Genomic DNA, 25,044 nt, shown 5'->3' with positions numbered 1-25,044 from the left:
TCTCTCTCTCTGTCAATCACTCTTAAGAGTTTGTCAGATGTCACTTTTGGGAAATCTGCCCTAACTCCTGGACAGAGTTATTCAGTCCTTCTAGTATGGTCTGCAGCACCCTGTGCAGAATTTTTAAAGCAAATCTCCTGGACTAAAAATCCTTACTTGCCAAGCATATAAATATTTGTTGAATATGATCTTACTTCTCAAAATTCTTTACAAATTTCTCAAAGCATGATATGCTGTACAACTACAACACATTTTAATTTTATTGCTCCATTGCTATGGAACTTTCATCTGCAAAGGTAACATTTTATCCAGTAGTTCTTTGTTTTTCTAGAGTTGGGATTGTCAAGAGGCATGCTGAAATCCTCTACACTGTGTAATTAAGATGCATCAGTGGGGAAAAAAATCAGTCAGGGGGACTGCAAAGGAAGTCTCCTAAAAATTTGGTTTTATATTGCTTGTATTAATCACATGACAAAAATTGCCCTGAGAGGCACTCAAATAACTTGAAGTAATTTTAATGGACTTAAATTTTAGCCTAATAGCCATACCTTACAATCAACAGTATTTCTAAAGGATAAATTTTTCATAACACACTTTCTTCATATTATTCTCTAAGGAATTCTAAGCATGAGAAGAAGTTTTAAGATGCAATCAGAAAAATCCATCCCAAGCCAGGCATGGTGGTGTGCACCTGTAATCCCAGTGGCTCTGGAGGCTGAGGCAGGAGGATCACAATTCAAAGCCAGTCTCACTAACTTGGTGAGGCCCTAAGTAACTTGGGGAAATGCTGTCTCAAAACAAAATATAAAAAAGGACTAGGGATCTAGCTCAGTGATTAAGTACCCCTGTTTTCAATCCCCAATACCTCCCTCCCCGCCAAAAAAAGAAAGAAAGAAAGAAAAAGAAAAATCTATTCTGGTAATTGACAGAGTAGAATGTGGGGATAGAGGTTTTTATTTCAGTCAGAGAAGTTTCTTTTTCTCTTGTTTTTGGGGGAGTACTGGGGATTGAACTTAGGGGCACTTGACCACTGAGCCACATCCCCAGACCTATTTTGTATTTTATTTAGAGAGGGTCTCACTAAGTTGCTTAGTGTCTCAACATTGCTGAGGCTAGCTTTGAACCCTCGATCCTCCTGTCTCAACCTCCAGATCACCGGGATTACAGGCCTGCACCACGGTGCCCAGCCAGGGAAGTTTCTTAATGTGGAATTTTCTAAGGGTTTCATTTCCCCCACACTAGGCAAAAGTGGGTTTTTGAGGTTTATAGTTTAGTTATTTATTAATGATAACTTAAGTACAGCAAAGCAAAATGCAGATTAACTCAGAAATTTAAAAAAGGTGTGCATCAAGGAGGTAACACATATTGTAGAAGGTACTAAACTCAGATCCAGTGCATTCTCAGCTGGCTGTATGGCTTGGATAGAACCCTAAACATGACCCTCATTATTCTCATTTGTCAACTACAGGAATTTGCCTGGATAGTGTCTTAGTCCCACCGTCAGCTCTAATGTTCTGATTCTAAATGTAGAAAATTCCTTACCCTTGGGCCCTGGTTCTCCTTTGTCTCCCATTAAGTGGACTATTTGCGAAGGACCCTGGTTTCCTTTGTCTCCTTGCTCCCCTCTGGCTCCGGGAGGTCCTCTCTCACCCTTTATTCCTGGTATTCCGAGGCTACCTAACAGACAGGAGTAACAACATCAAATTCTTCATTCTTCAAGTAGTTCACAGAAATTCAAAGTTAACAGGACTTGCAATGAAAGAGAATGAAAAAAGGTTAACCGTGCTGAGAATTTGAAAGTTTCCCCAAATCAGAAGACACATAAGGGGAGTGGTATAAGAAAATAGGGTTCCATTCAAATGGGAAAAAGGAACACAGAAACCAGGAAGGTCAAACACATTGGTCTCTTAGAACTATCTTCTCCCCAAAGAATGAAGTGTAGTTTATTGCTAAATAAATGAATGCGGTCCATACCTCCTGAGATCTGGACACTTACCCTTCTGCCCCTGAATGCCTGGGTTCCCAGGAGGCCCCGGAGGGCCAGTGGCTCCAGGATGGCCCATCGACCCAACCATGCCCCTTCCACCTGTGGAAGCAAATTGACACAAAGCAGAACATGTTGTACAGAACGGGAAAAACAAAGTATTCTGTAAAATAAACTGTGCTTAGAAAAAGATGTTGGGAATCGAAGGAGTAGCAGGGACTTCACTGATCTCCCTCTGGAGAGTTGCACAGAATAATAACTTAATGGACAAATTATCCTTTTGTTTATACTGTTGGGCTACTATCATGTGCCAGCACTGAAGACACATCAGCTGATAAATTCTCCCTCTCATAGTACTCACTTTTCAATAAGTACATTGAAAAACCAAGTTTCCCTAGATAAAAGTATTAAGGGAAAGCATGAAATAAAGGGATACAATAGAAAGCTATTGTAGAGGAGATAGAAGGATGGAATGCTCCAGAACTTCAACAGATTTCGTTTTCAACCACGAATGTGATTTACAACCAATCAGGTCCCATGTAGATGAGGTTAAAAAAAAGATCATTTACTTGTCTAGAAGATGGGTCAGTAAATGGTCTGCTTAAGTTAATATCCTGGGCTTCACTCTGGAGGGGAGATCAGTGAAGTCCTTATGCCTTTCTCCCCAAATATATGAACTATGAAAGTTGCCATGAAATAAAAAGGATAATAAAGAAATAGTATAAACAACTCTATGGCAACAAATTAGGTAACTTAGACAAAATGGGCAAATTCCTAGAGAAATGTGGATTACCAAAATGGTCTCAAGAAGAAATAGAAAGTCCAAATAGACCTGTAACAAGAGACTTAATGGCTAAAATAAAGGCTTTCCACAAAGCAAGGCCCAGGCCCAAATTACTTTGCTCATAAATTCCACCAAATGTTTAACAAATAGCAATTCTTCACAGTGTCTTCCACAAAATACAAGTCGGGGAAACACTTTCTGGCTCATTCTATAAGGCCAACATTGACCTGACAGAGGCTTCACAAGAAAAAAAAAAAAAAAAAAAAAAAAAAAAGACCAATATCCCTTGTAAATATAAATGTAAAAAAATCTCAAAAAATACTAGTAAGTATATAATAGTGGTCTATGAAAAGGAGTATACAGCAAAAATAGCTAGGTTAAGAAATGTGATCATCCCACTACCACCATCTCCCTGCCCCTCGGTCCCTGTACCTTACAAATAATTTGGAACAAATGACTTGCACTAACTGAAAAGCATACAGTCACAAGTCTATACCTAGGTACAGTTTACAGAACCACCTTAAGGGGAAAATGCAAAGGAAGATATAAGAAGAACTTAAGGGGAAAATGCAAAGGAAGATATAAGAAGAAAACCAAAAATGCATGCACGCACAGACGCACACACAATACCTGGTGGTCCTAAAAATCCGGGAGTTCCTGGATATCCTTTGTGACCAGGTGGTCCCATCTCACCTGGATGACCTGGTTTTCCTGGTTGGCCAGGTTCTCCAGGGAATCCTGACCTATCCAAGCCTGGAATGCCTGGGTCTCCCTTTGGCCCTGTTCTTCCTCTTCTGCCTATAAATAAATGAATACATACGTGCATGAGTGAATCAGCAAACATGCTTTCCCCACCAAACCCAGAAATATTTTGTGGTTGCATTTTCTACCTGTGTGATTCTAAGTAAACTGCACATTTCTCTCTCTCTCTCTCTGTCTCTCTCTCTCTCTCTCTGTCTCTCTCTCCCTCTCTCTCCTTTCTCTGTATGTGTGTTTCATGTCTCCCCTTTGCAAGATAAAATTTCTAAGATTCCACTCTGGCTCTAACATCCTCTGTTTCAATGATTCATCCAGTAATAGAAGTGTAATATTTACATCTATTTCCTAGTTCAGTGGCACATTCTGGGACTACACTTTCTGACTGGTTCCATCTTTCACTTGTACAAGACATATAGATCCATTTATGAGGAGAGCCATTGGATGCTTCTGGAAACAACAGTGCCACTCTAACAATTAAGGTCTTGTCCAAGACCTTGTTTGTGAACATATGAGCAATATGATAGCCCAGAGACATTAACTGAGTTCTAAGGAATTTTTCCCAGAAACAGCCACCAAATTTGGACAAGAAGAGCTAAAATATAAAGTTTCCCATTCTGGAACACATAACCTGCATCTTTTAGATTTATTTGCATGTCCTTTCTTATATGTTGCTTGTAAAACAGTTACATATGTTAGCTTACAACTTGTTAAATTTTCTCTATTTCAGTAAAAAGAAATTCACCACTCGAATTATACTTATGAAAGTATTAAAAGTAAAATGTTGCCTGAGAGTGTATGTATGTAAATACACATGCAAAATATCTAGCTAGCTACCTACCTATTTATTTCTCTGTCTTTGGAATTCATATTTTCTCACATAAAAGATACAAACCAACTTGCTGTATTAACTTCAGGTTTCTTATTCTATTGGTGGTGTACACTGCTATATGCAACCAATCTATTACAGCAAAGTTTACACTTCTAAAATAGCATTTCTCAATGAATAGCAATCAGGGTTTGTTGCTGGACAATTCCCATGTTAAACAGCAAAGTGCAGAACCAGGGGCCCCTGGCACTCACCTGCCTCCTGCCTGGTTTGGAGGTCCACCTCTGTTATGGTTTGGATATGAGGTATCCCCCAGAAGCTTACGTGCAAGACAATGCAAGAAGGTTCAGTGGAGAAATGATTGAGTTGTGAGAGTCTTAATCCAATCAATGAATTAATCCCCTGATAGGAATTAACTGAGTGGTAACTGAAGTGGTGGGGTATGGCTGGAGGAGATGGGAATTGGGGCATGGCTTTGTGTACATATTTGTATCTGGCAAGGAGAGACCCCTCTTTCTGCTTTCTAATCATGATGTGAGTTGTTTCCCTCTGCCATATTCTCCCTCCATGATGTTCAGCCTTGAGGAATGGAGCCAGCCTTCTATGGACTGAGACCTCTGAAACCATGAGCCCTCAAATAAACTTTTCCTCCTCTACAATTGTTCTGATTAGATCTTGTAGTCACAGCAGGGAAAAAGCTAACTAAAACATCCTCCTACCTGGTTGCCCTTGCAATCCATTTAGACCTGGAAGTCCTTGGGCTCCTCTGGGGCCCTCTAGGCACCTTCCTGGAGGTCCTCTTTCTCCAGGTGGCCCAGGCTGCCCTGGATCTCCTGAAAAAGAATCCAGGAGAATATTCAATTGCCAGAACTCAAGGTCCAAGTTGCTACTCCAATCATTCTTCCATAACCTCCCCCATCAACCTGTATTTAATACCTTAATGTGCCTTTTAGAGAGGATACTCACGGAAAAGAAAAGAAGAAAGGGAGGGAGAAGAAAAGGAGGAAGAAAAGCAGGGCAGCCATGTTGAATGGGAAAATAATTAGGCCTCGCAGGTTCTATTCATTGAACTAGAAGTTATTTTTGAGAAGAATTCTTCATTGCTAGAGCACCTACACATTCAGCTGGCTGCATTTTAGTCGAGCTCACAGTGGAGAAAAGTAATCACACTTGCTATTGTACCTCGTGGTCCATCAAGCCCTTCTTTTCCTGGAATTCCAGGGAGACCTGGAAGTCCAGGGAGTCCAATTTCTCCATTTTCCCCAGAATTGCCTCTTTCTCCTGGAAAACCTGGTTTTCCTGGTTCTCCAGGCCTGGCTAGTGCTGGTTCTCCCTATAGCACAGAAATTACGTTAGTTTCGCCACATAATGCTTCCAAACCCTCCTTGATACTGGCTAGTCTCTAAGGCTGTTGACTTGAAAATAACCCCTCTGTTAGGCTCCATGTCCATCTGCACAGACACTGCTATTCGATCAACTCTCCCTTTTCCACTCTGGTTGCTGACTTTGCTATGCAATTATGCTTCAGGATATGTAGCCTCTGTTCTTTGAGAGCATGGATTTAGATAGCTCCACTTTTGATAGTTTTTCTCATGGCTCTCTACACTTTTTCCTAGGGATCTCTCATTTTATATACCCTCGGTGTTCATGAAGTCATTAAGGAAGAAATAAACCTTCCTCCAAACACTTTTTTTTTTTGTCCTGGGGTTGAATCCAGGGGTACTTAAGCACTAAGCCATATCCGCAGCCCTTTTTTATATTTTATTTAGAGACAGGGTCTCACTGAGTTGCTTAGTGCCTCACAAAGTTGCTGAGGCTGGCTTTGAACTTGTGATCCTCATGCCTCAGCCTCCCAAGCTGCTGGGACTACAGTTGTGCACCACCATGCCCAGCTCAAATACCTTCTAAGGGAAGACGGTCCAGAGACACTTAAAAATATTTGATATCTTCATCATCCACAAATATACTGGTAATTTCTATATCTGGAGCATGCTGGCTAATGGGGGCATTCCTACTGGGCAATTATGGTTTTCCCTTTCCTCCCCCAGGTTAGTCTGAGTGTTAATTCCTGCAGACCTTGGCTCCTGGGAAGCCTGGCTGTCCAGCTAACCCGGGCTCTCCCATTTTCCCAGGACAACCTGGTGATCCTTTTGTTCCTGGAAAACCTTGATCTCCTACAAAGAAAAACAAAAAAACAATAAATGTTGGAGATTAGTCTTATTGAAAGATTTGGAACAGTATCTCTCTTATTTTGTATACTTTTCTGAGGCAGCCAGCTAGAAATGTTTGTATGAAAGTTGGAATGATAAGAAAAAACAATGGATAAAGTAGCAATGAAAAAAAAATTCAGTTCCAAGTCAGATTAGGTTGGTTCCCAATTTAAACAAAAAAATATTTCTTTCATTTTTCTTGTTTGATATGACCATAATTTTGTTTCAGCAGTTGTTCAAACTAGTGATGCTGGTTGACCATTTGACTTTGTTTTTGAAGTACATTTGACAAAGCGTACAGCTTAAGGATTTTGATGTATATATACATGCAAGCATGGCCCAGATCAGAAAGCTTTCAACACCCCCGGGGGCCTTTCTCACCAGAGGCAACCAAGAAAATGAAATCCTGATGTCCTACAGCATCCATTCTAGGTAATGAGCTAACCTCTTTTTATGCACTTAAAGTCGGACATTTTCTACGTTCTGAAAAGGAAACCCTGGTGGAGTGAGGCCACCTTTGGAGATTGCCGTCATGTCCCTAACTTGACCAAGGTTGGGTTCATAGTTATTCGTGGGATTCATTAGCTTCAACGGTGACCTGTAAATCTCCACTTTTATACAGCTTAGACTAGTTCTGGCTCCAAAGTTGACCATTGTCTTCCGGAGAGTGAATCCATGGAGTTACAAAGCTAGGAGGCAACTCACTAATGCATCGGTAAGGCAGGAGCAGGGCATTGGGCCAGTAGGAAGAAACCCACCCAGAGGAATCAGAGCCATTCTTGAAACTCCATGAGAAATGTGATCGTGTTTTCCATTTTAAATACTCATAAATTCAAATCAATATTCCCATATTTGAGCAGAATTGATGTATGATAAAAATTGATGACATTACCCCAAGAGACAAAACCCCAAAAATAGATTATATTCTGACCAACATTTTAAATAATACTGAAACAAGCATGAACTTATCATAAAGTCTGAAGTTCTATGCTACAATGCTAGGATGGAGGCTCCTCATATGTGTCCTGGACAGGACATTGATATACTCATCAGCAGGAACCTCAAAGTTATTATTCCATCTCTCAGCATCTGGATTTCTTCTTCTCCTTCTCCTTCTCCTTCTCCTTCTCCTTCTCCTTCTTCTCCTTCTTCTTCTTTTTTTAGTGTTGTACTGGGGATTGAACCCAGGAGGGCTGTATCACTGAGCTCTATCCCCAACCTTTTTTAGTTTATTTTGAGATGGGTTCTTGTTAAGTTGCTGAGGCTGGTCTGGAACTTGTGATCCTCCCACCTCAGTCTCCAAAGTAACTGAGATTACAAGAGTGTGACACCATGCCCAACTGCAGCGTATGGATTTTGGGGAATTTTTTCACTTTCTTGGGAAATAGCATCTTTTCTTAAACTTCTTAATTTATCATGGAGAGCACAGGAAAATCAGTTATTTGTGATATTTTGGGAGGGCTTGCTGGGGATTAAACTCGGGGTTTTCAATTGGTAAGCACATACTCTACCACAGAGCTACACCCTCAGTCCTATTAGTGATTTAATAATTCGTTTCTTATTTTAAAAATATGTAAAGTAATACATAAATGTAGAAAGCACAGAAAAAACTTACAATCTCATGATTGAGAAGAATCACTATTATTTTGATGAATTTGGTTCCAGTTTTTTCCTATGCATTTAAAAAAATAACGTGATTGCATAAATCAATGTGAGTTGTGCTTTTGTACCTAACACTACTGTAAATTTTTAAGACTCAGTATCATTTTTCAAGGATGTTATAGGTATTTCCTATTTTATTCACTATATATACTTACGACCTGTAAATATTCACAATAAACCTTGAATTTTAGTTTTAAATTTATTTACCCTTAGGTCCGGGAGGTCCAGGAAATCCAATTCCTGGAATTCCTGGTTCACCATCAGGTCCAGGAAGACCAGGATTACATTTCCCCATGGATCCACGGATACCTTAAAGACACACATACACACATATATACACATATCAGCAACTTTTCTTCAATTGTTTTAAAAGAAATTGTCTAAGTTATCTGTGTCATCCCAGCCCATTTTGGAAACTAAGAGATAATTTTAACATAACCCCAACTGTATACCCTTCCTCCTCACCCCTACCCAATGAACTAATTATTAGGAGATGCATAGAATTTTAAAAACATAACTTAGTTCCTTAAAAAAATAGTCTAGATATCTCGAACTCTATGTCTCCCTCATGCATAAAAAATAAAGTTTTAGATCACATTGGCAAAGAAAAGGTGCTGTGGAAAATACCCTGATCAACCATAGGCAAACATTCCTTGCTGACCCACCAAAAATCCGTGAAGATTATTTGCTCTCAAATAATTCATTATGCCAGTATGCTTTGGAACTTTTATGTTAGAAGCACCAGGAGGGATACTTTGGATAATTTCAAAGGAGTCTCAGAACAGAGTCCCCTGCCTGCTTGCTCACCTAACAGGTCTGGCTTGTGTTCTCTTTTGGAACCAACAAATACATATTTTTCCAGGAGAGAAAGGGTGCTATCTGATGTCATGCATGAGACTTGGCAAGAGGGGTACTCACCAGGTGGACCTGGGGGACCAGCATGGCCAGGGCGCCCTGGAGGTCCTGGGGGGCCTGGGACCGGTGTTGAAACACTGGATTCTCCCTTAGGACCTTAAGAAAATTTGTGATAAGATTGTGGTGCATATTGAAGCTTTTCTTGGATGATGGGGGAGAATATAATTATAAGGGACTTATACATATTCTCCCAAGGAAAATAAAAAATGTCTCTGTTTCCAAAAGATCAAAACTAACTTAGGAATGACGATTCATAGAAACTTTTCTATACCATCAACAAATACTTATATGCTTCTGCTATCATCTAAAGCTTGCTTCAACTAATAACCCAACAAGCTGGCCTATTGACTGAGTGTCCTTTCTCTAAAATTAATAATATGAAATTAAGTTGATGAATACTGATGGGACAGTGCTCTATTAGTGACTAGCTTCCTTGAGAAGGCAGTACGGTACATCAAACAAAACAGGAAGTGTGGCCCAGCACACTGGTCTGGACTTGAAGCTGGGCATTGCTATTTATAAGATCTGTGAACCTGAGCACATTTCTTTTTTTTTTTAATTTTTTATTGGTTCATAATTGTTATACATAACATTAGGATTCATTTTGACATACTAATAAATGCGTGGAATATAATTTGCTCCAATTCAGTGCCTGGCACTTACCCTCATCCTCTCGCTTCTCCTTGCTCTGTTCCCTTTCCTCTGCTCTACTTACCTTTCTATTTATTTGCATTTTTTAAAATTAGTGTCTTGTGGATGTACACAATGGTGAGTTTCACTGGATTCCATTCATACACGCACATTGGAAAGTTGTTCAGGTTCAGTCCACGGTTTTTCCCGTGTCCCATCCCTCCTCCCTCCCCGACAAGCCTCATCTTGTATGCCTCCTATCTTTCTTTTATTTTGACGGAGTTTCTACCACCCACCCTGTTTCTTTTCTCCCTTTGGTCCCCATTATTTTAGACTGTCTTTCACATATCAGAGAAAAAATTGTCCTTTGCCTTTCTGGGTCTGACTTATTTCACTTAGTTTTACAGTCTCCAGTTCCATCCATTTACTGGCAAATGACATTATTTCATTCTTTTTTTATACCTGAGTAATACTCCATTGTATATATATTTCACATTTCATTTTCTTTATCTATTCATCCATCAAAGGGCACCTAGATTGGTTTCATAAGTTTGACTATTGTGAATTGTGCTGGTATAAATATTGATGTGACTACATCCCTATAGTATGCTGATTTTAGATATTTGGGAAATATAGAAGAGTGGGATTAGCCGAGTCATATGGCTCCATTCCTAGTTTTTTGAGGACTTGCCATACTGCCTTCCAGAGTGGTTACACAAATTGACAGTCCTACCAACAATGTATGAGTGTACCTTTCTCTCTACATCTTTGCCAATGCTTATTATTTATATTCTTGACAATTGTCATTCTGACCGGAGTGAGATGAAATCTCAATGTAGCTTTGATTTGCATTTCCCTAAGTGCTAGATATGTTAAATGTTTTTCCATAGATTTGTTGACCATTTGTATTTCTTCTTTTGAGAAGTGTCTATTTAGTTCTTGGTGGGCACCTTTCTTAATCTCTGTTAAGTTCCTCATTTGTCATCAGGGAAGTAATAACTACCTGACAGATAAGGATTCAAGATAATGTTATGACCACAGTAGCCAACATTACATCAGGTTGGTGATTAGATGTGGCCATATAGTCATATATTATAGAAAAATACATAGTTTACAGTATGCGATGGGGAAAATTTGATAATAATGTGTTTTATGACAATGAATTAGTTCTTCATTAAAGATTCATGTTCAGAAACTTGAGAACAGAAGAGGGCTGAGTGAGAGATCAGAACATGTGTCAATAAACTGTTTATGTAAGATAATAAATAACTTAGGCTTTGTGGTGCATGCAGACCTTTGTCAGAACTATGCAAGTCTGCCACAGTGTCCTGAAAGCAACCAGAGAGGGGACATAAACGAGCCAGTGTGGCTGTGGTCCATTATCAACACTCTTATTTGAATCAATACATTTTTTAATGTATGACAAAATATTTTTAGAAGGGTTTCAATTATTTAAAAATGTAAAAACCATGCTTAGATTGTGAACCATATGAAATTGGTCTGTGGGTTAGACCATCATAATTTGCTAATCCCTGGACTGGAACAACAGCTTCCAAAGTAAGTATAACAAAAATAAGCATTTTATATACACATATATATGTGACAGATACATGTGTGTATATGTATATATATATATATTATAAAATAAGCTTTACATATACATGTATGGATAGAAATGTTGCATTCAATTTATAATACATATAAATAACTATGAAGTTGTGCACTCAAAAATTTTTAGTAATGAGGGAGATACTATGAAATGATTTGGAGACCCTGGGTTCATTGACTCTCACCCTTTAAAGTAATTTTAGAAGTAAAAGATAACCATGGTGGCATTATTTGGGAATATAGGGACCAATTAAGTCCCAAGTTTTCAATTCTGCAAATATAATTCTTATTTCAAAGTGACTTTAATCGTTGCTCGGTTTAAGTTTTTATAGGGTTCAAGTTCTGTAACTGCTGATCTCATCTTCCACTATACTCCCAATCACAAACATTAAGAACCTAATTTCTCCTGATTACAGAGCTGTGTTCAGTACTTGTGAATTCCAAATGTCACCTGGTCTTCAAAACTACTATTCAACAACTTTTCTTCATTTGTCTTAGGTAATATAAAGTTTTATTTACCACCTTCGTATAGAAATTTCTCAAGGTCAAGTTCTATTTTTTGCTTCCTCGTGGTGTATCGTGAATGACTTCTACTCACTCTTAGGATCTATTCATTCATTATACTTATATCAGGAATAATCCTCTAAATTATCCAGTAACAGGGAAAATGGATTTTCTCTGATATATCCTTCATATTCTTTCCCAGTGTAAGTTGACATATTCTATTTTTAGAAAAGAGTTTATACATAGTCATTGGTCTTGAAGGCACTTCCTTAGCCCTGGGAACCATCAACCCATTCCATAGGAAAACAGGACTGGAAAGAAAACTAACCAACCGGCTTCTCCAGGTGGTCCAGGGGCTCCAGGAATTCCTTGGGTGCCCTTTGGACCTGGCTCTCCCTGGGGTCCATAGCCAGGTGGTCCAGCGGGTCCTGCAGATCCTGGGGACCCAGGGGAACCCGGATCCCCTGGAGGACCCCGGTCCCCCTTCTCACCACTCAAGGCCTGTGACAATAAGAACATGTTTGCATAGTGCTTTATGCCACAATCTCCTAACTACAGGTTAATCTCATGCCAAATATGAACACCAGCTAGGCTAGCAACTGCAGCTAGGCTGTCATTGAGAAGCCCTTGAATGAAAAAGCAGTTGGCATTGGATGGGAGTTATTAAAAATAAGATGGTCAAGGGCTCCTGTTGTTTTATGCTATGTTGAAATTCAGCAATATTGTATCATCCTGAAACTGTCTTGAGTCCCACTTGAAATGTCCTCCGAGGACATGTGTCCCATATGATAATAGCAACTTAAACTGAGTGCAAATTAACTATCAGTTCGAATGGTTTTAGAGGTCACGTTCATATTGTTGGTACATTTCCAGAATAAAACCTATATAGCAAACCTTTATTTGTATAGTTTTCACCAGGTGTTTTTCTTACAAAGGAGATATTCTCCCTGTATTTATTTTTCTCATAAAATACCTACTCTTATTAAAATAAATTCATATACTTTAACTTTAAAAATGAGTTGTATGCTTAAAAAAGAACTTGAACTTGACAAAATAATCAAAGCCCTCCTGCTTGATTGTTGCATGATGGGCCGAAATAAATTTAACTGGCATTTTCACTGTTCAAGATCATTGGGTGGCTAAGTGATTTTTCTCCTATTTTAACTCTTGGTTCTAGGGATTTAACTCAGAGGCACTTTACCACTGAGCCACACACCCAGCCCTTTTAATTTTGGGGATAAGCTCTTTCGAAATTGCCAAGGACTTTAATAAATTGCTAAGGCTGGCCTTGAGCTTGTAATCCTCCTGCCTCAGTCTCCTGAGTCACTGGGATTACAGGCATGTGCCACTATGCCCAGTCTTTTTTTTTTTTTTTTTTTTTTTTTTTTTTTAATGATCACAGGACCTAACTCAACAAATCACCTCTTTGACTTTTTTCTCATTTACTTTCTGGAATATCTTTTCCAAACCTATAAAAGGAAAATAATGAGATGCCAATGGTGACATCATGTGAACTCTAGTAATACTAGATCAAAAGAACTCAGACTCCGTTCTGCTATATGCCTGGCTACCACCAAATGGGCAGCCTAGAGGTTTGCTCAAGCAGGGGCTGAGAAATCCTAGATGCCCCCAGGAAATTGATTTTCCATATTTACCTGTTGGGAGTCACATTTATATAATGATATCTGGGGTCTGTAAATGAATTTTTAGATTTGCTTATCAAATTTCCCCAAATCTGTTCAAGGTGGGACCCATTTTATTGGATAAATCTGATTAACTTTAGAAGAAACTGGTATTTTGTAGACTAGTTTGGGCAAACTTCTCACAGATATGTTGTCTGAGGGGCTCGGTCTTTCACTTCAAGACATTTTAGAATAGGTATGGTAGATTACTTCTTATTAACCTGTGAAAACTTCTATCGCACAAAGTCAAATTTACATAAGCTGAAATATTTTAAATGCAAAATATTTGATCTTTTTGACTTTCGTACCCATAAATGTTTTTATGCATTTTTTTTTTTACTTAAAAGAACGAACGTTGCCCCCAAAATATTTACTAAAACTTTTCCCTATTAGTCATTTTCCTAACTTTTCTGGAAACTTATTTGATATTAAAATGTAACTTGCATATGAGACAGAGTACTTATCAATGTGGAATTTCAAAAAGTAAAAAAGCTGCCTACTTACTTGGTCAAAATGCTATACATGTTTGCTTGAGTAATTGCTACTAATTTGAAGATGCCCCATTTGCAGTTAGAATGCTGAGTGGCCAGTGTTATGGAAGGAAATCATCTTATCTCAGTACCTGGGGAGCAGTGCTTCATCTACGGGGGAGGGGGTAATCCAGAAAAGTTGTCAAACACCAACCGGTTCTCCTCGAGGTCCTGGTAATCCTTTAGCTCCTGGAGTTCCAGGAATTCCATCCAAGCCCTTTCTCCCTGGTTGCCCTCTGAGTCCGGGATCCCCTGGGGCACCCACTGGCCCCCGGGGCTGAGATGTTTCACCTTTTCTTCCTTTAAGTCCAGGATCTCCCTGGGCTCCTGGGAATCCCTAGGGTAGTACACAGAGTTGTCCTACATCAGTCTTAGAAACAAGAACTTTTCAATTTTAATGAATTGTGGACTTTTTTTAACGCACATTTTCGTTGGCCCATGAATATCATTTCAAACCTTTTGCTTGTTTTTAACTTCCAAAATGGGAAAAGAATTTAGTTAGACAGTATAATTCAATATAATACACATATATTATATTTATCCTTGTGTAAGTTCCTGATTTACAATGTTAATGAATGTTAATTTTTTAAATGGCTTTGTTGAGGTATAATTTACATACCATAAAATCTATCCTTTGTCAGAGAACAATTCAATAATTTTTAGTAAATGTATAGAATTAGGCCATAATCACCACATCATATTAAAATATTTCCGTCACTCCTGTTGTTCTCAAATCCATTTGCAGTTAATCCCTGTTCCCACCCTGAGCCCCAGGCAATGACTGATCTTCTTTGTCTGATACCATTGAAAATTATTTCTAAGTTTGTTAATTCATTCATGTATTCATTTGTTTATTCATTTAATCGACAAGTATCTAATGAGCACCTATTGTTTGCCTATCAATTAAACATACGCACTTTGCCAAACAAACTAATAATCTGCAGGTGGAGCAGCCATATTTCCAGAGCAACCAGTTTTTCAAACTGAAGCTAAAGCTTTGTAATCATGAACTCTTACTGGAAATCCTGGAAGACCCGCACTTCCTGGGGACCCTGGGCTTCCTTTCAGTCCAGTCACACCTCGTCCTCCTGCAAAGAAATCCACAGTCAGCGATGCAACACCAACTCTGAGTGCCCTGATGACTGCAGAATATGAAGAAAACACTGCATCTCCTTACAAAGAAAGAAAGACAACTCCTACCATAAAGTGAACGGAGCCATAAGAGAATGGGCGTAAGTGACTGGAATAAGATAATATAAAAAGCAAGAACTCTTAGATCTCGGCTTCCTAACATTCTCATCTTTACAATTTTAAGGACTTTTTTTTTCCTAACAATATATTCATTGAAGAAAATTATACAGAAAGACGAGAATAAAAATTGGGTTGGGGATGTAGCTCAGTGGTAGAGCGCTTGCTAGCAAGACTGTGGGTTCTATCCCCAGCACTGCAAAAACAGTAACAATGGTAACAAACAAAACAAAAATGTGACTCATAAATCTATCATCAGAAGATAATACTTACTTAATTTTAATGTATATTATTCATAAATTTTTAGGTCATGAATGCATAAGACTCATATATACATACACTATTTTGGAAGCTTACCATACACATGTCAATAAATATAGGTTTAGAGCTTCCTTTTAGAGGACTGCTATAGAAACCTACTATGTGGGTTAGCGTCATTTATTTAATTAACTACTGTTTTTAGATATTTGGGTTGTTTTTCAATTTATAGCTGTTGTAAATAATTTCGATACTTTTCAAATTTATGTAAGTATTTACTTTATAGTAAATGCTTACAAGGATAACTGCAAGTCCAAATGAACACAAAATTTTCTGAGGCTTTGGATTCTTTTGCCATATTGCATTTTACTATGTAATTTTATGCCTCCTGTGAATGTTTAAATATCACTGTGAAATGATCCTTTTAATGATCTTTGGATGATTCTCAGGGTAGTTAGTCAACAAATGCTCATTCAGATCATATTTTGCAAGATGCCGAGTCAGAATACATTTTTTTCTATAGCAATCCAAACCATTTTACTGTTTCCATAACTTCTTTGGCTATAGCTGTAAATGCCAAATGTAGAGAAACTAAGGAGAGTACAATAATGCAACTTGCCCAGCTATGTACCTTGGTTCAGAGGTGAGGCTCCAGAGGGGTAGGGAGATACAGGTCTCTCATCTCTTTCTCCTTTCCCCGCTCCCTCCTTTCCTTGGAGTTTTTTTTTTAGTCGAACGTGTCCCCCAGAGACTTGGACACTACCTAGGAGCTGCATGAGGAAGAGTCCCACCACCTTTCTCTCTCAGACTTGTCTCAAGAATCCAGGGTGGCAGTCTTCACAGGGTAGCTGAGACCTTCATAAAGAAGTGGGTGGGACTTGAAGGTGACAAAGGATGTCTGCCAGGTACATGTCCTCCTCTCTGGCCATGGCCAACACCGTCAACCTTTCTTCTTTGTACTGATACTCAGCCTCCCAAAGACCCTATGCCAATGCAAATGTCTCCTGGGCCGTGGAAACATGTAACCATTCTCCGTCATCCCCTGCTCTGAGGACATGGCTATAATTTTTTTTTGTAACTTCACTTGTATCCTTAAAGAAAGTGGGAGACTGAAATCCGCTATGACCCTTGTCAAAAGTGGGAACGAGAAAATGCAGAGAAGCCTTGTATGTTTGGTCTGGTTGCTTCACTGCTTTAAGTTCTCTGATGAACCCTGTAGGAATCTGCTCACGATTCCTGGTTAACACAATAATTTTGCTAAAGTTCAGTGATGAAAATGGAAAAGAGAAAATACCAGCTTTTATCTGATTCTGGTTGACAGCGTAGATGTTTCTGAAAACCTCCCTCCAATTTTGCTGTATCTGGCAATCTAATATCTCTTTAAATTTCCCGGTGTGATTACCCTTCAGTCTTTGCATAAACATAAATTTTTGTGCAAATTGTTGGTACCTGGGATTCCTTTGACACCATCCAGCCCTGGCACTCCTGGGAGGCCAGGGGGCCCTGGAATATAGGGGCACTCTATGCACAGCAGGCCTGGTTCTCCTGAAATGAGAGCAGGTTTGCATTACCTGGGAACATACCCCAGATCCACGGAAAGGATGAATGTGCTCCATCCACACATTTATTACATTTAAACACTTTTCCGGTAGCCCAAAATCATCTAAGATGTTATACAAATGAACTGAAAAGTTCACATACTCTATCTGCTTACTTTGTTCAGAGCCCTATCGTTCTTCTGGGAGAGGAATTCTAAGGATCTAGCATTAAACATCAACTATTTCAGGGATTTTCTCCTTGCATGTAGGATAAAACGCACATTCTAGGGGTACTCAACAATTAAGTGAGTGCAAAGTGAATTCTTGATTGACAGAAAATGGAGTATTTTTAGCTGATACTTTTGGAAAAGAATCCAAAGCTGGATGGACAGCTGTTTGGGATCACTGTTGTCTCGGGGGGAAGAAATCAGTGCCAATGCTAACAGGAATGGCTTATGTTGACAGAACAGCAGTATGGACTGAACCAACCTTTGGGTCCATCGACTCCTGGGACTCCCGGAGGCCCTAGATGACCTGGCAGGCCATGATCACCAGGTGGACCCTTGCGAAAAATGGTGTCACCTATGCAAGGACAACATCAAAGGTCATCTTCATGTGTGTTTCTTTTCCCAACTGGTTAATGCTTTAATATATATATTATTTCATATACATTTTCCCCATCTTTGTATGGGAAAATGAGTCTGAAAGCTGACCTTCAAGGAAAGTGTAAAAAATTTTTTCAAATAATCAGATGCTTAACTGAATGATCCTATTAATACTAAGAGTTTTTCAGATATTTTGTATTTCTAGGTTTATAATTGCATTGTCTATGAATAATAAATGCTTCCTCCCTTCTAAAACACAAATGATAATAATAAATCCCTCACATATAGAAGATTCTTAAGTATCTTAGGAGAGTGGAATATGAAACACAAAACCTTTCCAGGCGCCTTCCAGGAAAGGTGTTTTAAAGTATAAATTGAGCTGTATGTTCAAGAGGACCCAGAGGGCCTATGAGCCAATACAGAATGCTCAGTGGCTTAGCAGGGGGACAGGACGCTATTGTCAGCATCTCTATGCTCTCCAAGTCCTCTGGGCCACAGCTCTGTGGCCTCTGACCCACTTCACCTGGCAGCATCCTGTCTCATACCCAGGATGCACAGCTCTGACCTCCTGCCCTGAACTTTCCTGCTGATGCCAAGGAATGGGACCCCTGGGAATCGAGCAAACCCAGCTTGGAAGTGGGGGTAGTGGGCAGGAACGGATTGTCCTGTCCTGGGGGACAAGTTATGACCCATGGGAAACAGGAGCTGGTGGATAAATTCTTGCCTCTTCCTCCCCGGGGACAGATTATCCTGCGACAGGCTTCTTGGCAGAGACTCTAAGGGCTGAGCAAGGACGTGCCCTTGCCAAGGCCAACGCGATAAGGAGCTCTCCTTCCCTGCTTCTCCCCGCTTGTTCCTGCTCCCTCCTGGGAAGTCAGGGGAAGACTTGCAATGTCATCATTCCCCCATAGTTTCTTTTGCAGATAGTTACTAAAATGAAACACCACTGGAAAGATAACAACCCCCCCACCAAACTGATGGCTAAGCACTATGAGCAATGTACACCCAAAGGGCCCCATTATACATCTTTACCTGGAGGTCCTGGAGGTCCTGGTGACCCTGCAGGGCCTGGTGAACCAGGACAGCCAGGGGCCCCAGGGAGCCCCACTGTGACCTTTCCTGGGGGGCCTCGCTCCCCTTTGCTTCCTTTCGAGCCAGGCCACCCAGGGGCTCCTCTGAGGCCAGGACTTGATGATCCTTAGAGAAAAAAATCAGTTGTGTTATTTTAAATATTTTTCCTGATGCACATATATTTATTTTCCAAATTGAAAAAAATTAATATATTCTTATTTACAAGAGTTATGTAATTATGAGATATATAAAATAAAAGGTGACCATCCTTACTTTCTTCATCTTTGGACTTGTTAAATTAGATCACAGTGTGGCAAAGTACAGAACACTCCATTCCAGGGAGATAACGTGTGTCATTTATTACAAGGAACTGAAACAGAGTCTGGGAAGCACGGCAAACTTTTCGTTTACAAGGACCCATGGGAACTTCTTGTGTATATGCTATCTTACAGACTTTTTTCTTTTTAATTAGAGACTAGAGGATATCTACATTTCAGTGGCCAAACGAGAGGAAAGAAAGTTGTAATTGGATTTCATTCCTGCAGATGTGTTAGGTATAAAAGAGGCTGGGGGATAGGGAACTGAGCCAGGTGGTGCAAATTCCACCCTAATCCTAAAATACCAGGATGTGAGGAGGGGGCAGTCTCAGATCTCTGCCTTTCATGGAGCTGAGTTGTTAGGAGAGATGTCACCACCTAAGGACCAAGGACACAGTGGAGGTTCATATCTGATCATTTCTTATTACATGAGCATAAAGGAAAATCCTTCAGATGTTCTGTTTCAGAACTTTGTAATTTCCCACCTACTGGTTTTTTAAAGGAGCCTATTCATTGCTTAGGTTCCTGGTGGGGTAAGGGGGTCTTCTTTGATCTTTGACCAGGCCTCTGAAATATCCATTTGCCCATTCCAACTTCAAGATACACCAACTGTTAATAGTTTGAAGCATGCTTTTCCAGGCAGGGATACATTATAGGTACACACCAATATATCTATCCACTTATGTCTGTATTTTCTGCAGTGAGATTATAGTAAGCAAATCATTCTGCAATCTGATTCATTTTAATTCATTATCAAAATTATGAAATAGTTTAATATAAAGCATTGTATAGAGAAAAATATAATCAATGCCAGGGCATCCACTACTCTGGTTTATAAAGTCCCTGTTCCTTTTTCTCAGTTTTGTTTCCTTTAAAAATAACAATTATAATTGATGGACCCTTGTAGACCCATCCCTAATCCTATTTTTCTTTTTTGAAAAGGTAAACATTCAAATAACTCACAGATTAAAATGTAAAATTTTACAGAAAAAGTATAACCTAGGTCTCCTTATGCACTTTGTGATACATAATAAAAGTTGTCATCTGCAACCAAACTCATTTCAATAACATTGTTTTCTGTTTCTGTGCCTCCTCTGAATTTCAAGGTCCCTGTTCATATCCCAAAGTTACTGTGAAAACTCCCTGACAATGAGACCCTCACACTTGATTAAAATCACTGAAAAGTACAAAAGAGCATTTCTATGTCAATTTGTATCACCTTCTGTTCCCTATTCCACCCTGGGCCACAGAGATAAAAATGAAGAAGTTAGAAACACATTTAGCTCAATTAATAGAACATTGATCTTACATAAATCATGCAAACTTAAAAGAGAGCTCTGTATTTCCCTTTTTAATAGCATATCTATCTGTAGTCCAAGAAATGAGGACATACCAGGACTTCCAGGAACTCCAGGGGGACCATGGGGACCTGAGAAGACATAACATTAATTAATTACTCACGAGGATGCAAATGTACCCCTATCCATTGTTGAAATCTTGGGTGATACTAAAATAATCATATTAATAAAGAGTTTTTCATACTTCTTCCCTGCTTTCATATGGATAAAAATTAGAAAACACTTATTTAGACAAACTGGAGCCAGGGAACTATTCTTAAGCGTCTCACATCCCAAAGTAAATCACGCCACCTGTTTGTTTTTGTTGGCATCAGATCTGCTATTTTGCTGCTGGCATTATGCTGCCTCCCCCACACCACTTGACAACCCAGATTGTTAGCCCACCAACTTCCTTGCCAGTGATTGGTCCAGATTGTGAACCTCTTCGCCAGCCATTGGTCCGTTGTTATTAACCCACGAAATTCCACTACTTAATAGCTCCCCTACCATCATTCTCTCTCTCTCTCTCTCTCTCTCTCTCTCTCTCTCTCTTCACATAACTTAGCAGAGATTTGCTAAGAACATGCTCTGTGTTTGGTACTTTGGGAGAAAACTAAACATCACTGGAATTCGTGAGGATCTGCAGTGTGGCTCTGTGCTCCATCTCTGACTGCTTCTAGCTGTCCTCAATGTGTATATTTAATCTGTCATTTTACTTTTCTAAGTAAAATTCTCCTTTATATCAATCATTTGCCTAAATCAGTACAATCCTGGCTATACATTAGAATGATCTGGGGAGTTTTATAATCTGCCAGTGCTCAGGATTCTTCTGCAGAAAATAAGACCAGAATGCCGGGGAGGGGACCTTGACGAGGTCATTAGTCAGAAGTTCCCAGGGACGCTAACATGTGGCCTGGGATGAGCGCTCCTGCCTGAGAACTTTCAGGTCTATGAAAGGAAATAGCATATATGCAAACACATCTTAGGTTCATGGTGTCTAGATGCAGAGTGAGGAAACCGGGCTTCGGTCCCCTGCCATTGTCACTGTTTGTGTGGATTTTCTCGAGTTACAGCTTTTGGGGTCCTTCTTTTCTCTTTTGCAATCACAGTGAAATCACTGATTTCTTTTTTTTTTTTTTTTTTGGTGGTGCTGGGAATCGAACCCGTGGCCTTGTGCTTACAAGGCAAGCACTTTACCAACTGAGCTATCTCCCCAGCCCGAAATCACTGATTTCTTACACTCCCTCTTCATGTTCTCTGGCCATATTAGTGTCTTCTTGACAACTTGAATTTCATGCTCTGCTATATAAAGATAATTTAGCCTCTATGGCATACCACTTAACAAAGTTTTCATGCAAAAATAGGAAAATTGAAAGACAGAAAAAATACCACCACTTGTCAACATTAGGTGATTTATTTCTTCTCTCCCTACCCTCAAAATCCTAGCTCTATGAGGGCATGGTCCTTGTTACTTTGGAAGAAAGAAAGAACAAAGCAAAAGTTTTTAGGAAGAAATGTATCCTCACCCTGAGGGCCACGAGTTCCTTTGGGTCCTGGTGGGCCTGGAATTCCTTCATCTCCCTTTTCCTGGTATGCATCATAATATTCTGTCTTAAAGGAAAAGGAAATGAATAAAAAGAAAGGATAGCTATTTATGAATTGCTCACCAAATACAAAATTACTTCAACTTCTTCATTTGGGCTAAAATGGTACTTTCCTTAATTTTATGAATTCATATGTTTATATATTAGCAGGAATACGATGGTCATGTACAGGTAGATGAACAAGTCTAAAGAGAAAGTTGATGTTTTTTTGGTTTCATAATTTTTTATGGACTTTCAACTGAAAATACATTTATTATGTGGTCCACGTAGATATGTGCATATACAAGTTCACACGTATATGAATACAGATATTTAAATTTCACAAAATGGTGACTTACCACTATGACATATGATCAACTCTGAGTTCTTTTTAAAGTTATTCTATTTTATTTTACAGTTTAAAAATGCTGATCCTGATGGACACACTCTATTTCAAAGTATGGTGAAACACACACTCCACAAATACTATGTATGTTGATTCGTTAAATTTAGGACAGCATTGGCCTGCAAGGAGCAAGGGACATTGCTTTTGACCTGCCCAGTGGGCCTCCTGCTGGCCTTCTTAACCATTTACTTCCAAAGCAGACTTTATTTTGAAGTTAGTAGAGGCTGCAAACAGAGTTCTGTCAAGGTTGAGCATACCAAAACACCAGAAGCTGGGAATGCTAAGAATTCCTCTGAGGTTCAATGGCAAATAGATCGTGTATAGAATTCATTTATTTTGCTCTTATTTTGAAGGAAAAAAAGATGGAAATACATGTATGTATATGTAGAACTCTCTGTTTTGTTTCTCATATGCTGCCTGAACCAATTACTTTGTTGTCTTGTTTAAAGATGAGGTAACAAGAACCTGTGGTTAAGCAATGTGTACAAAATCACAAAAAAGTCTTAATAATAATAACAATAATCTCTATAAAACCTCTAGTGTAGGTGAGCACCTGCTTGGTGTTGGACATGGCTATGTACTTGCACAAAATAGTCCCTTTAATCTTCCTGGAAACTTCATAGAAGTATTTGGGGACTACTTGTATCTCAATGGTTTGCTTTAGTATAAAGATGAACAGTCTTTGTAGCCATCTTCAGTTACTGAGCTAACTTACTTAGTTTGGGGATCTGACAGCATTTCTGACAAGGAAAATACCATCCTCACCCCCACACAATCTGACATAGCAGCTCTGCTCAGCACACTCTTCCGCTGCCCAAAAGCACAAGAGTCGTCAAAACTGGCCTGTGTGGGGGTAAGAAGGAACTGGTGTCCTGTCCTACACTCAAGTTGTGCAGGATCACTTTGGTCTAACCCTGACTACACCAGGTTTGTCCTCTCCAGAGCCCAAAGGACATTACTAGCACATCCCAGGGACCAAATAGAATCAAATAGAAATATTTATCCATTGCCAAATGGACAAATAATGCTGACAGCTATTTTTAGCCCTTGTTGATAAAAAGATAAATGCTATCATGTTTATCACAATGGTTGATGAGAGACATTGACTTGAAACTTCCTCAGAACTTTGAAGAACTTCATCAAAGATGACATTGGTATCAGCATTAGTTACACTTACTGGACCACGAAATCCTGGAGGGCCAATGTCCCCTTTCCAACCCTACATTGAAAGACAGTTACAGATTACGAACATGTAAACCAAAAGCATTTACATCCTTGGTACAGTTGAAAAGAAAAATGGACAGTTGGACAATAAAATTGACAGTTGGAGTTATTTAGGTATACTCTATAAGTCAAATTAAAGGACGTTTCTTGTTCATGGAAAGCCTGTAGCAGAGTCAGGAATTCCATCTACAAGGCCATGAAGTGGTTGTTGCTAGATCTGTTGGTTCTCCAGGCTTCTACTCAACTACCTTTCCTGGATCTCATTGCACATCCATGTCCCGGCTCTGATTAAAGGCACAGGACCACTAGGCCATGGGCTGTGTGCAATTCTTAGTGGCTCAGTCGTCACCATCCCCCTTAGTGTCAGAGGGCATTTAAGAATGCTACTAGAAACAATACTTATAAAGGATAAGAATCTGCACATATAACACATATAGAAATTATTTAAAAATGTCTGCAATGTGTTGTCAGAAACAAATGATGTGATGTGCATTCACAATTAATCATGACCTTTCAGCAACCCATGGACCAGAGTCAGATTCAGAGGTCCACTCTACACTTGACTTCAATTGACCAGACACCTCCTGCTATGTAGGCCTTTCCCAACACTTTCTCATGGGGAACTGAAATCTGGCTAGTGGGTCTTAAGTCGGCCAGCTTCCACTACACAGAACCAGTTTCTTATTTTCCCTTTGGAACACCCTTCAAAGGTTTATGTAAAGTTGCTGTATCTCTAGTTTCTTTTTAACAAATATGCCAAAGTATTTCAATGACATCATTGAGATTCCTTGTTCCCAGGAAGGCAGGCAATACTGAATCAATTAAAAATGCCTGAAGATAGGCTGTTAGGAAAGGGGTTACCTTAATGCCATCTTCACCCCTTAACCCAGGGAAGCCCCTGTTGCCCTTGGCTCCCTAAAGAAAAGAGCAAAAGGAAAAGGGTCAGAAGACAGAAATCACTTGCTTCTGTGTGAAGCGAGAGCAGTCTGAACTTCTTAAAATTTTCTTTTAATTTATCTTTTAAAATGACACATAATAGTTATGCAAATTTATGGGGTACATAGTTATACAGTGCACCGATTGTATTCATCACACTGTACTTCTGTAATGATCCAATCTGACTAATTAGCATATCTGTCACTTCAATCTTCTATCATTTCTTTATGGTAACGTATTCAATATCCTCTCTTTCAGATACTTTGAAATTTATTTTATTGTTAATCACATTCACCCTATTGTGCAGTAGATGACAAAGCTCATTCCTCTTATCTAACTTTGTACCCATTGAGCAGCCTCTCTCTTCCTGCCTCTTCACCTCCCCTCTTTAGCCTAACCATTATTCTCGGCTCTACTTAGATGAAGT

At 39.3% G+C, this 25,044-nt stretch overlaps 1 protein-coding gene across 1 annotated transcript in view; it reads right to left on the bottom strand.

Moving 5' to 3' along the window:
- Col4a3 (collagen type IV alpha 3 chain) overlaps window positions 1-25,044 on the bottom strand; it is a 134,600-nt gene that overhangs the window by 25,565 nt on the left and 83,991 nt on the right. The window contains 18 exon segments of the mRNA XM_047546603.1: window positions 1,543-1,677; window positions 1,997-2,086; window positions 3,399-3,566; window positions 5,073-5,186; window positions 5,536-5,686; window positions 6,430-6,527; window positions 8,433-8,534; window positions 9,144-9,236; window positions 12,215-12,383; window positions 14,249-14,431; window positions 15,112-15,182; window positions 17,050-17,145; window positions 17,628-17,720; window positions 18,776-18,940; window positions 20,525-20,560; window positions 21,995-22,079; window positions 23,635-23,676; window positions 24,543-24,596. Of these exon segments, the coding sequence (XP_047402559.1) occupies window positions 1,543-1,677; window positions 1,997-2,086; window positions 3,399-3,566; window positions 5,073-5,186; window positions 5,536-5,686; window positions 6,430-6,527; window positions 8,433-8,534; window positions 9,144-9,236; window positions 12,215-12,383; window positions 14,249-14,431; window positions 15,112-15,182; window positions 17,050-17,145; window positions 17,628-17,720; window positions 18,776-18,940; window positions 20,525-20,560; window positions 21,995-22,079; window positions 23,635-23,676; window positions 24,543-24,596 (1,945 nt within the window).

The sequence above is a fragment of the Sciurus carolinensis genome, chromosome 3, assembly GCF_902686445.1.
Source record: "Sciurus carolinensis chromosome 3, mSciCar1.2, whole genome shotgun sequence".
NCBI lineage: Eukaryota > Metazoa > Chordata > Mammalia > Rodentia > Sciuridae > Sciurus > Sciurus carolinensis.
This window is presented reverse-complemented; position numbering and strand designations above follow the sequence as displayed.